Source organism: Pangasianodon hypophthalmus, chromosome 3 (assembly GCF_027358585.1).
Source record: "Pangasianodon hypophthalmus isolate fPanHyp1 chromosome 3, fPanHyp1.pri, whole genome shotgun sequence".
Classification (NCBI taxonomy): domain Eukaryota; kingdom Metazoa; phylum Chordata; class Actinopteri; order Siluriformes; family Pangasiidae; genus Pangasianodon; species Pangasianodon hypophthalmus.
Genome location: NC_069712.1, coordinates 31,303,847 through 31,317,770, shown reverse-complemented (window position 1 = coordinate 31,317,770; position 13,924 = coordinate 31,303,847). Strand labels below are relative to the sequence as shown.

The 13,924-nt window shown below is 36.1% G+C and overlaps 1 protein-coding gene across 2 annotated transcripts in view; it reads left to right on the top strand.

Annotated features, from left to right (window-relative positions):
* gfra1a (gdnf family receptor alpha 1a) overlaps positions 1 to 13,869 on the top strand; it is an 85,174-nt gene extending 71,305 nt beyond the window's left edge. For both annotated transcript variants that reach the window (XM_026939519.3, XM_026939518.3), the window contains 4 exons: positions 125 to 259; positions 5,004 to 5,206; positions 7,707 to 7,751; positions 10,606 to 13,869. In XM_026939519.3, coding sequence (XP_026795320.1) covers positions 125 to 259; positions 5,004 to 5,206; positions 7,707 to 7,751; positions 10,606 to 10,752 — 530 coding nt within the window. In that variant the 3' untranslated portion in view covers positions 10,753 to 13,869. The remainder of the gene's footprint in view (positions 1 to 124; positions 260 to 5,003; positions 5,207 to 7,706; positions 7,752 to 10,605) is intronic.
* Positions 13,870 to 13,924: the final 55 nt, after the last annotated feature.

The following is a 13,924-nucleotide window of genomic DNA, read 5'->3' as shown; positions in this document are numbered from 1 at the left end:
GAAGATTAATCAACACCTTCTGACCAATTTGAGAATGGATTTAGCAGAGCGATACACACTGAAAGATGAGATTTTCAACAATAAAGAATTTAGAAATCATATTTCTCGTTTTTCTCCTCCACAGGGACGGTGATGACTCCAAACTATCTGCGATCCCCTAAAATCAGTGTGTCGCCGTTCTGTGACTGCAGCAACAGCGGCAACAGTAAAGAAGACTGTGAGCAGTTCACGGAGTTCTTTACTGACAACGCCTGTCTGCGTGAGTAACACCACTCTCTGCTTTCTCTCCTCCTTTATCTCTCACTGTTTTCAGTTTTCTAATATTTCTACTCTGTATCTCGCAGTTTCATCTCCAGGAGCTTTCAGTCTTCTGTCCTTCTTTATGCTTTGTGCTTCCTGCACACTTCATTCTTCACAGTGTCTTTCTCTCAGCACTTCATGACACCTGTCGAATGTTCTTTTACCGAATGTTCTTTTATTATTCCATGTCTTTCCCTTATAAAATGTTCTTATAAATTGCTCAACATCATTATACTGCTATGTTTACGCTGCTATGTTTTAGTGCCCCATCTGCCATATATTACTGTGATATTATATATATATATATATATATATATATATATATATATATATATATATATATATATAAATTATACACAGACATATAACTTCCTGACATTAGCATACATAGCAATACATCACCTGAATGATTTTTATTTACAATTACCAACTTTTCAGATTTAACGTTATTACAACAATATAGCATTTAAAAAATATTCCATGTTTACATGTTCTAATTAAAATCTGGAGGCTTCTATCAACTTGTGCTATCACTTGGTTACTGTATATACAGTAGCTGTTATAATGCAAGTAAATGTAAACCTAACTAAATGTAAACATAACTATAAATAATAAATTTTAAAATGTAATCGGCACATTGCTGTGCTATAAGAGGGATAAAACAGTTCCATATTCCACATAACAGTGATTATTTTCCTGTAACAGCAAACCTCGCTGTGTTTTGGTCATTACATATCATAATTATTCAATAAGGCTTTTTAAATGTGGCACTGCTTTTTTTTCTAACAGGTTGTTTTTTATTTGTTGTTTGTTTTTTTTGTGTGTTACCAAACCTACATTCCTAATATTTGTGTATTCTGAAACTATAATATTCAAGTATCATGATATAATATTCTTGCCATATTTCTTGCCATTTTGTTGAAGACAGATACCTTAGACGTCTTAGACGTATCTGTTTATCTCTCAAATGGAATACATTTTTTTAAGTATCCACAGTGGCAATATTGTGCTTGTTGAATATTGTGATATATCATACAGCTGATGATCACCTCAGGCCTATCCCAACCAGATGTTCTTTATTCTTTTCTGTTTTTCCACACTCCTTTCCTCTCCAAATTCCCTATTGCTACCTGTCATGTTTCAGCATATTTTTAATTAAACACAACCCAGCATGAGACGAGATGAATAAAGCAGGTTCTGGAGCTACTACAGATCTTCTCATGATGCTGTGGTATGAGCCACTGAGGTTAAGATGCTAAAAGGAGTGATGGAATAAGGAATAAGGAATAAGAAGCTAAGAGGGGGTTGTGTGTTTTCCCTGAGATTCATTCCTGTCTGAACCAAAGGACATACTTCTGCAGGTTAAACTGGGTTGCATGCTGTCCGCCTCTCTGTCTCTCCTTCACTGTTTAGCTTCCTCTCTCCTCTTCTGTTTAGCTTCCTCTCTCCTCTTCTCATCTGTCTACCAAACACACGCATCATCTCTTTGCTCTTTGCCAGGTCACGGCAGCATGAAAACACTCAGACATTCACATCATTCTCTTTCCCGTTGCCCCTTGGGCTCCTGTAAAGGTGGATACTAGGGCACAGAGACGGACAGCTCTCTCTTCGTCTCTCTCCTGTTCTCCCTCTCTCTCGTGTCTCATTAGCTGAGCTGAGTGTTAAACGCGCTGACAGGTGTTGGGGCACCTCGTTTGTGCCGTCAGAGCGTGAGCTTTTCTCTGCAGGCTGCAGGCCTCTTCCCTGTCTGTCTGTTCCTGCAGCTATGGCTTAAAAGAAATGTGATCAGAGACAGACAGGTCAGTCCGTACATGGCTGTATTGCAGTAGCATTAAATGCTATTCACTAACTCTGAGTAAATTGTTAGGAACATAATTTTTTAAAATGTACTTTGCTAATTTGCTTTATGATCCTGTAATTATTAGGCTGTTCCTGTGTATAACAATAACCAAGTGAGTTAACATAGCTAACTAGCTAGCTAAATAATTAGCTAGACAGCAAACTATGTGTCATGGCAGGGTTAAATAACTTCAGGAAAAGCATAAGGGGAAAATGAAAAGAAAAGATTAAACCAAATGCTAGGACTCTTAGCTTGAGCTGGGCTAACTAGATTACTTTGTATACTTGTGAAGTTACAACATAGTTAGCATGCTAATAAAAAAAAGTCTAAAACATTAGTCATGACACAAGATATGGCTGGTTCAAGAAAGACTAGCTAGCTAGCTATTAAATTATAGCTGGTTTACTAAGACAAGTTTTTTAACAGGGTATTTTCATACACAGCTTATTTCTTAGTCAGACTAGCATTAGAATAGTGTAGGGTTGAGTAAACAGCAGACGGAATGACTCAGCATGAAGCAGACAGAGTGTCACTGATTATGCTGATACTGAGGTCTTCCACACAGACCTGACATTGTTTTTTATTTCATAAAAAAACACACACACACATTTGGAAAACAATTTTATATACTTCTGCCATGTTTTTTGAGCTTCAAATACCAAACATGTCCACAGAAATTGGGCAGAACCTGCTAAAGAGGTGAAAATTGAGGTAACTTTCTGAGGTAACTGAGGTAATAGCAGATAGCAACTTCTGCTAAACAGTCATTGAAGGGGCAAGAAATATCACTGAGATGAAAAAAATAAAAGGACAGTATCAAGGCTGAAAACTTTAGTTTCGAGAAAAAAAAGCATTTCCAAGGCAGTATCTAATACTGTTAGAGTTTAGGTAAGACAAATCTGCTTTCTTTTGGAGCTAAATAACACATAGAAGTGTTATTAGCACACATGTAAGCAATAAACATGAAGGTGAGCACCGTTATAGGAAAATAATCCACAGTGGGGTGTAAACAGTCGTTCCCTCACCAGCATCTCTTTTTACTGAGATACCTGAAAGTCCTGAAGACTTTCCCATGGTGGAAAACGTCATGTGCTAACGTCACCTTATCAACAATAACACACATTTCCTGAATCACTTCATGTACATTATCCACCATACAAGTCTATGTGAATGAGTTGTTACTATAGAAACTTTACTGTATTACAGCAAGTGCAATTAATATACAGTATACCTATAAATTGGTTTATAGCCAGCGTTACTGTCAGTGCTGCTGCTAATCAACACTTTCTCACCAAATCAGATTTGAGAATTCAGGAGTTGCTATGGTATAAATGCAGAAGAAATCCCTTAAAATTTTTTTTTAGGGTAAAGTCCTTGAAGATGTTACTAATCACAATATGTGTTTCAATCGCACAGGAACAGGAAGGATCAGTATTGTATTACGGGCGGCGAGAGAGGGAGAGATCAGGCTGTTCGGAACAAATACTACATTAATAATTAACTAGCCAAGTGCAGATTATTTCCATCATGATTGATGCTCATGGACAAGGAACAGTCAATCATCAAACTGCTACGTTTCAATGACATCCTGTACAATCGGCAGCGCTTAATCACTGGTGTGATCCAATATTTACCTGTGCCATGTTTACCCAGCTGAAGGTTAGCATGGCTGTTCTGAGGGGTGTCAGGGACAGAATTTAGATATCGACACGCACGTTGGTGTTCGCCATGTTTATCTGTCTAATACAAACACACCTCGCTCTGAGACAAGAGTGTGTACTTTGGTAAAAATATGTTTCAGACATTGATCTGGGGATCAATGAAGGTCAATAAAGGCAGACAAAACAGCGCCTCCCCGAGTATATTAGATACCACAATAAGTAAAATCTCATTCCAGATATTGTTAAATCGCCACTTATTCATCACAATTGTGTAGAAATTGGTCCAATTTTATGCAACCAGAATGACATATGAACAAATCTGAGCCTGATGTATGACATTTAACACAAACAGTGAATCAGCTTCAGCTGCGTGGGTGTATTTTACTTCCATCATTCACATATATACGCATGACACACACCAAGTTACCCTCATATACATCTAATTTACATGACACAATTCACATTTGCTTTTAATACTTTCACTATTCATTTATTTTCATTGTCTTGGTTATTACAATGTCTGTGAGTATCTGCCAACTGAAAAAGCTTGTAAGTGAATCTTACATGGCCAATTAAAACTATTTAGTTTAATTAAAAATTTTTTTTTTTTAATTAACTAGTTTCGATTCTAAATCGCCTTAATGTAAGAAAATTGTGGATTTTCCAATTGTTAATGTTGAAAACTATTGCAGGGCTCAAGGGTCTAATTATATTTTCTATACAACATTCCATTATTATTCACTAATGTAAAAAAAAAAAAGCATGTTCTTTTTGGTTGAAAGCAGTAGGGACAATAATGTGTAACACGGACCTCTTGGTGTGATGCAGCCCACTGAGAAGCAGAGTTACTTTTACCACCCTGAAGTTGATTATTTTCCGATAACAGCCTGTACTACCACTTTTTGTACCACAGCAATTTGTCAGAAGTGTTTTGATGGGTGATGAAATATAAAATTCAGTATAGTGGAGAACCTTAAGACTGTTCTATGTATTAAAAAGAAAATGTATTATTTTACTGAATAACAACAACCGAGAATCAGCCAAACTGATTGTTTTTAATGTTAACTTTTTTAAAATATAATTTTATATAAATTATCATTAAAACTAATTATTTGTTTTTATTCTTAAGGTTTTTTAATTTTTTGTTTTTATTTCTCTTAGGCTTTTGGACGTCATTCTAATGTTGTCCAGTATTTCTACAGGTAATGCCATTCAGGCGTTTGGAAACGGGACAGATGCGAGCGTGTGGCAGTCAGCTCCAGTGCAGAGCACCACGGCCGTGATCACTCCATCACACAGAGGTCGAGGACGTGAGAAATCACCCAACTCCCTGGAGCCGGACCTGCACGGCAACCGCCTGAACCCTGGAGACAACTCACTGTATCAGTTCTGTGGAAACCTGCAGGTCAGTCCCGGGCCTCATCATAGAGCAAGCTGAGGTGGCAAAGTTATATAATAACACTGTACACAATGAGGGAAGCATTTTTTTATTTTATTTTTTAGGTGCAATACATATGTGCTCGACAGTTTATAGTGATGCAAAATGCAGAGAGCGCTGCACGAATTTGAGACATTTTTATTTTATTTCTAGAAAGCCACAATATTCCAGGAGAATAACCTTCTTTTAGCTTGAAACTAATTAAATATCCATCAATCTTGGGATAATTTTCTAAGTAAAAACTACAGATCACAAATCCAACAGAACAAATAAAACAAAACTGCGAACTAAGAAAGCAACAGTGTTATACCAGATCACAACTATGCACATTTTCATCCTAATGGTGATAAATGATGCAACATTTAGATGTAGTGAAGCATTTGTTTCCATTTCTTTTATCCAAGTGTCAGGTCAAGACCTCTCTCCGGAAGTGAATCATAAATTATAAACAGTTTTTGTAGCATATCAGGCACCGCTTTATCATCCTGGACTCTGGCTCTGTCAGTTCCACCATCACACATGAGCATACACAGGAATCCATTCATTATACTGTCACCAAACCTCTTATAAAACCACTGTTCCTCACATATTCATGTTACACACACACATGTATACAGAGGCCATATCAAAACACACAGAGTGCTAACAGAAGCTCTTGCTCATCTGCATAAAACTCATTTCCCCCGAGCTCACGGCCAGATTTCACCAAGCCAACGCCAAACTGCCTCACGGTGTGCTGATAACGTCTGGAGGGTCGAAATGATTTTCAGTAGTGCATGAGATGGTGTGAACTCATTAAATCTTTTCCACAACTGATTCATTCTGTTGTTTATAGCAGCATGTCCACCGCATTATAGAGGATGAACAGTAATGAATGGCAGGTATATATAGTAAAGACTTCATCCTTAAACAAAAGGCACAGTGGTAGCACTCAGTGATGATGGTTCTTGTGATGAAATAGTTCAAATTCTAGTTCAAATAGTTCAAAAACATTTTTTGTTGTCGTAATTTTAGTAATTGCATAATTTTAGTAATAATATACACAGCCACTGAGGTGACGTGGCAGTTAATTTTAATAAGGTGTGCCCATGAATTAATATATTAAGGCCATGAGTTAAGTTTCTCAAGATCTATTTTGTGGCTAACTCGTGGTAACTGCTGTATTTTAAAATCATGAACCATAAGCCTGGAGATGACTGATAATATTACACTTTAAACTTGGAATGATGGATAAGTCACAGTCACTGGCATTGCAGCGTGGATATAACATTACCCCATGTTGAGTTAATTAAGCAATGTTGAGCTGTTAAGCAAATTCTCAAAGCTAGTAATGATAATTAAATAGAGGCCACATATTAAGTATGACGTTCCTGAACGTATTAAGTTGTGAGCTCAAGTTACATAATATGTGGTAATAATAATTCATGGCCACAATATATTAATTCAGGGGAATGGAGTAATGTTAAACTGAGCTACATATTAGTGACACGTAAATGCTACTGTGGGTATATAAGTAAGTAATAATCAACTTGGGGTGTGCTGTTATAGGAAAACAATAAATGACTGGGTGGCGTTATGTGGCCTAGCGTTAAACAGAGTTACTTTTACCACTCTGATATTGAGTATTTTCTGATAACACCACAAATTATTTATTAATTTATTTAAGAAAGACACATCATACTTTTATCTGTTTATAGTTAGATTTATCACACGCTGAAGCAGTGAACTTCTCTTGAAGTTAATAAGACAAAAATACAGCCTGTTTACTGTAAAGCTGTAAAATATGGCAGGAAACTTAAACATGGGTTCCAGTTACATAGATCATGGCCATGATGTAATATTTCATGGCCACAAACTATTATCTTGGGGACTCAGTGTATTAATTCATGGACAAGCAATTCTATTAAAATATAACCACCATGTCACCTCAGAGGCTCTGTAATAATAAGCGTCGTGTGCATTTTTCAGTATTAGTGTATTAGTATTTGATGCACAATTCTCATCAGTGGATTCATTCTGTAAGACCCTACTGACTGCAGACTATTGTTTCTGTTCCAGGAAACCCTACTGTAAGATATTATAGCCTGCAAACCTCAATCTTGCAAGTCAGTAGTAAATCACAGTCCATTTGTGTTATATTCAGGATGATAGGGCCGTGTTTAAACCCACTGCATTTGGCCGAGCTGCATCTGCTCTTTTTTAATGTCTGTAATAAACAAAAGGACACAGCAGCAGAAAGGTGGAAAAAATGCACTCAAACAATTTCCACCTGAAATTTCCTTGAGGTCTGATTGTGGGTTCCTCAGTTTCCTCTTCATAACTCAACCTTTTTTGTGCAGCTTCTAAAGGTGTCCAGATTAATGAGAGCATGACATTCAAGTACACTTTGGAGAAGTAGAAGTGCTAGGACATGCCATAACACTCTCTCTCTCTCTCTCTCTCTCTCTCTCTCTCTCTCTCTCTCTAGGCACAGAAACTGAAGACCAATCAAACAATAGATGTGTTATGTGTGGTAAGTGTGACTGCCTTGGTATAGACATATTTGTGCCTGCTGAATTTTCAGTTCTGATTGGCCAGAAGGTGTTGATTAGTTTTCTGTTACAGCAGCTCTGGCAATAGTGTCAGCTGCAAGACAAATCACAGGTTTATAGTAAATATGATTGTTCTATACATCATAATCTTCCGTATTAACTACTAACACAGGGGTTTGAATGGAAGATACTCTACACAAATTTATTAAAAATGTGTGTAGTGTATCACTGATACAGTGAAACTTTTCTGTGAGATGTTTTTTGGAAGGAGACTCCAGTGTCAGCACTTTGTAACCTAGTTCACGCCAACAAACGTACGTCAATTAGGTATGATGCAGTAAAGCAACAAATCTAAACAATTAGCTCAAATGATTCCTCAGACCGATCCTATGGCACGTGTGACGTTTCTTCAGTTCCCCACTCATAACTTTAGATCATACCTGCAGTTAGTTCCATTTACTGTCTGACGCACAAAAATGGAAGAAAAATGTATAAAATTGGTTTCATCTTATTCCCTCATAAATGATCTCTCATTAAATGTGCATAAAGACATTAGGAAGAAAAATTAAGCTTGGAATGAAGTAGTGGATATTGTTGGTGACGCCGTACGTACTGTAGCTAGTATGGATAAATTTCTTTGCAAATTTGCGAAAAAAGTTCATCTGAAAAAAAAAGTGGTGTGTATAAATAATATAGTCGGCTGTATGCTATATGTTTTGGCTCCTACTATTTCTCATTGGAACTTAAAAAAAAAATAAAAAAAAAAAACACTGGACAGTACATGTTCTTACACAACAGTCATCAGTACATGCCCCTGAGAGAGAAAAACAATTAACATGAGTTACATCAATGTCTTCAGGACTGAGGCCTTTTTGGTTTCTTGGTAACACCATCTTATTAATTTCAAGAGAGTAACGAGAGGCTGGTGAGGGAATGACTGTTAATAGCAGCTAGATGTAATTATAAATGGATTAAATGTATGTCATTCTTTAATAGATAAAAAAATAATTGTTGCTAGAAAATTTTAATAGTTGCTATGGTGTAAGAGGAATAAAAGACTTTGGGATGTGCTGTTATAGAAAAATAATTAACTTCAGGGTGGTAGTAGTGACTCTGCTATGCATCGGGCCCCATCACACCACCCCGTTGTTGATTATTTTCCTATAACAGCACGCCCAGAAGTCCTTACATAATTGATATTTCATATTTATGTGAACTTGGAATCACTAGCCTATCTGTTCCATCATTTTGGAATTATGATTTGTATCTGTAGCTCTACTTTTTGAAATAAAACATGAGAGCTGATAAGCTGATAGCCAAAAGTTGCTAGTTGTCTTGTGATGATCGAGTGGAAAATTCCTCTCGATCTTTGACCTCGCCCTCAAGCGAACTTCCTGCTTGTGGGCTTTGTAGTGCAAAATGCTGAACTGGAAGCGTTGCTTATCTTTTGGCTTTTAAAGTTCAGTAAATGTCATTGTACATAATAAAAGCAGCATTACACGCCAGAGTGACATTTAGTGCTTCTGCCGCATGTCCAAACAGCCTTAAAAAACACACACGCACACGCACGCACACGCACAGGCCTTTTTCAGCTTCTACATTTCATTATGGCATTATTCATCTTTATCTGTGTAATGTATATCAAATACAAAGTGGAATTTTTATATCACCCCTTAACTAAAAATGCATCAGCATAAGTCACTTTATAGTATTTTGGGGCTTTAGTGCTGTGCAAGTCTGATTTAACAGCATTGTGATGCATTTGGAATTGTGTTTCAGCAGAGTATGCCAGGCTTTCTGACATAAAATAATCATGATATTGCAAAATCTCAGAGAGAGAGATATAGTTTTGATTTGTTCTTTCTACAAAGATTTAAAAAATAGTAAGGTTAATTACTAATAAGTATGTAATAAAACATAAAGGGGTGTGCTTTTATAGAAAAATAATCAACAATTGGTGCTTTATTCCTCTTATACCACAGCCAGCACACTTAAGAACAGCACAACATACTTTTTATTCATTTATAATTACATTTAATGTTGGGAAATGTCTGCAAAACAAGTTAGTTCCTGTTATCCTTTACATTATAGCAGCTATAAACAGTTGTTTCGTCACCAGCCTCTCCTTTTTTTCAGTTAATAAGACAACAAAAGGCAGGCTGTCATGTTACTGAGAAAGCGAAAAGCAAAAGCTCCTCTGTCCTAGACTCCCGTCGTGGAAAACTAGCTGATAAGGGAGACTGAGGAAATAAACATATGAATTTAATTTTCAAAAAGAAATCTGAGCTTAAAACATAAAACTGAACTCAATTTGATTTCTAGTCGACTCTTATATAGCTAACATCCCCTTTAACAGTATCTTTTGTAACATTTTTTAAACCGTTATTTAATTTTATAATTTAATAATTACATAATTAATTTAATTATGGTGAGAATTTTTTCTTATAGGAGACTTTCACAGCTGTGGGTTTAAAATGAGGTTTAAAGAAAAAAAATATTTTTCAATTGTATTAAAATAAAAAACTCAATTAAATTTCTCATATATCACTATAATTCTCTTTTAAGTATATATATATTTTTTTACAAAAAAAACTTTTAATCTAGTTAATTATTTAAATAAAAATTTCAGTTCTACATTTTAAAACACGAGTTTATAAGAGGATGAAAAAAATCCTTTCACAATTGAGGGTTTAAAATGGAGTTTAAAGAAACAAAGCAGGACATTTTTACATTTTCTTGTTCAATAGTCGAGAGTTTACTTTCTGATCTGGTTTGTTTGATGAGTACACAAACACATTCAGATTTCTTTCCTAATCTCCTTCATGTCTTTCTCAGGACCCTCAGATCAACCCCAGCTCCTCCAACTCCATCTCGGGGAACTCAGCATCTCCGTCAGGCTTTAGCACTCTGCTGCTCCTGCTGCTCAGCTCTTTGCACTGCTCCCTGGCACTCCTGCTACCCAACCTGGCACTGCTGTTGTAGCCACCTGGCCAATGCAACACATGGACGCTCGTAATTTGTATTAAAAAAAAAAATCTCTGATATATGTTCCAGGTCTACCTGTTGTAATCACCTTCTCTCACTGTCTCCTCTCAGTGTTTTTACAGCTCTGAGTTTTATGAGCTTTGGTTTATGCGAAAGGGATTTCAGTGTAACTTGATTTTTCTCTCCGTTCCCTGTTGGGATTTTTCTGTACCTGGAGATGAACAGTGAAAAAGGATGTGCAAGATTTGTTCTTGCAACTTTCGAGACAAACCACAGGCTGGTCTCGGGGGTGAGAGATCATTTGAAATGGTGGTCAAGATGAGTGGGGGCAGCTTTCTTAAGTGTTTGACAAATCTCATCTGTGTTTTTTTGCGTATGTTGTGTGCGGTACGATATGCATTGACTTCTAACTGGCACACAAAACAGAGGCTTACTGGGAGGTTTTGTCAGTTTCGAGCCTTTTTCCCCACTCTTAGCATAAACACACATAGTGTCAGAGACTTGGAGTAACTTTTGGAGGCACACACAAAGTCCAAGGAAGAGTTGATTGCTGGGATTCCTGTTGTGCATGATTATTCTTATAAAATGATTGATTTAATCTGATTATTTTGGGGGAACATAGCTATTCATATGTGTTCAGTATATATTTTGAGATCGTACTTTGGGTCAGGAAGAATTTTTTTGGGGAGTGTTTGAGCACAGAGAGTCTGAAAGAGTGTGTTACAGTGCCTGGGTCAGTTTGGCAGTACCAGTTAAACTGCACTGAGCAGAGTGCCTCCAAGTCTATTAACAGTCACCAGTGTTGTATATGATTTCCTCAAACTCTTACATTCTCTCTCCTATGAAACTCCACTGTAATTGTAGCTGTCACCAGTCCAAACTCATCTGTCCTCAAAGTGCACATACATAATGCCTTTACAGTGTAGACCATGCTTGGACCCTTTGCGTCCAAATGAAATACCGTATGTATATTATAGTGTTCTTTTTTTGTGTTGTAATTCCAAGCATTACAGAAGGAGGCTGTGTTATGGCTGTATGCTCAAACCAGATCTTGATCTTAATCAATCCGAAGGTTCGACTTTAAAAGTTTCCTTTGAAACGAACCAGAAAAGCGATACACGCTCACAAAAGCATGTGCAGCTTTAACAGCCGTTGCACATTCGAAGCATTTATGACATGATGTTTGGCTTTTTTAACGGAAATAACACAAGAAATGCATTAATGCATTGCTCTCTTTATTTACAGGGCATCCAGATCTTATTAAGAGACTTATTTACTTAAAATAGACTGAGAAAATATGAATTTTGATTTGATAATGCAACGTCTTATCCTACTGCATAAGGTCATAATGACTTGTTTAGATAAACATATACTGTATACACCATATAAAGGAATAGACTCCACCTATAATGACTGCTGCCCCAAAGTGTACTACAGAGATTTAATTGAATACTAAACTATTGTTTAATGGTTTAAAAAAAGGAAGGGAAAAGTAAAGAAGGGGAAAAAAAACTCTTATTTTTGTATCTTTTGCATTGTGAGTTTTCTTTATCACAAAACTCTTGCCCGTGCTAGCAACAAAGTTATACGAGTTATAACTGTTGCAGTAAAGCTTTTACAGATGGCATTAGCAGGTCTAGATGGGCATTTTAGGGGCAGATGCATTGCCCTGCTGTGCATTAAAGGCTACACTGAGTGTACAAAACACAATACTTCTGGACATTACAGGGCATTTTCTGACTATTTGACTCTCATTATGGCCATCTGCTAATCTGCACAATTCATTTCTCTTTCAACAGTTGGCCCTTTTCATCTTTGGTGTGCTGGATCATTCGGGATACACAGTGATGTGCTTAAAAAGGTCCCAGCATTAATCGCATTTTTATCTTTTGCCTCAATCCATTGGCATTTCTCTATATTTTTTGTCTAAATTCAGTTTCATTACTGGAGAATATAAATACCAAGAAGTATTAAGAAGTATAAAAATAGCCAGAACTGTTACTTATCCTACAAAAATATTTCAGATGTATCCTATAGAAACACCTATACTGGCAAATTCAGAATTAATGGCACCCTCCTTCAAAATGACAAAAAAAATGCAACGAGGGATGTTACAGTAAGCTTGAACATATAGGAAGGCTATATAGTTTAATTTTAAAGTATGTTTGTTCTCACGTCACTAATCATACCAGAGAGAGTAAATGAAATTAAAATAAATCTATGAAAGTCTATGAATACTCCTTTTTAATACTCTACCTTTTCTTCATGAGATGCCTTCAGCTAAATATTTTACATAACTGCATGCGATTGGCTGCAACAAGCCACAACAGAGGATATGTTACAGAAACTTTACAGAAGGTTCATGTTTTTTTAAAAAAAAGTAGAGTCATTAAACTATGGACAGTTTTTTTTTTTAAGACATTGATCAGTTCTGCTATAGTATTTTCATTCTTTTAAGAATGATTCTTTGCTAGAGGAAAGGTAAATCATTTCTACAGTTGTTGTATATGTTTATTTTATACAATTACATTTTTTGACATATATATTTTGATATTCCCTTGACAAGTACTAATAATTCTCGAGTTCACAGTAGCTAGTTTGCATCCTCATTTGTCATGGCTTGAAAGTTCCTAGTACTAAAGGCAAGAACACAGCACCTCTCAAATGGTTACAGGAATATTCTTCATTCTTGTTTTTTCTTTTTTTTTCTTTTCAAGTTTGTTCTTACAAGGTCATTTGCAAACAGTTTTCATCCATTTTTCACATTCTTGGTACTGATAAACAACCTCTTTGCCTGCCTTCATTTATACTTATCAAAGTGGATGTACCCGTAAAATCAAATAGAGATTGTAGTATTATACAGCTAATCAGTTTCAAGAAATAAGCACACTTTTCCAGTGTTCTGCACACTCAGTGTATGCTGCAAAATTTGCGTCAGAATGTGGTAAAAAAGAAAAAAAATCTTACATGCCCACATTATACTGGTCGATAAAATGAATGACTTGTTCTTGTTTATAAATAAAAAGGTTTCCCCTCTGACATATTTCTTCCTAGCTTGTGAAAATGTACAAATAAATATTATATGAAAACTGATTAAAATGGTGACTCATTCAACCATATACTGTGTTTTTTCTTTGGGTGATACTGTTACTCATCAACAGATGTGGTG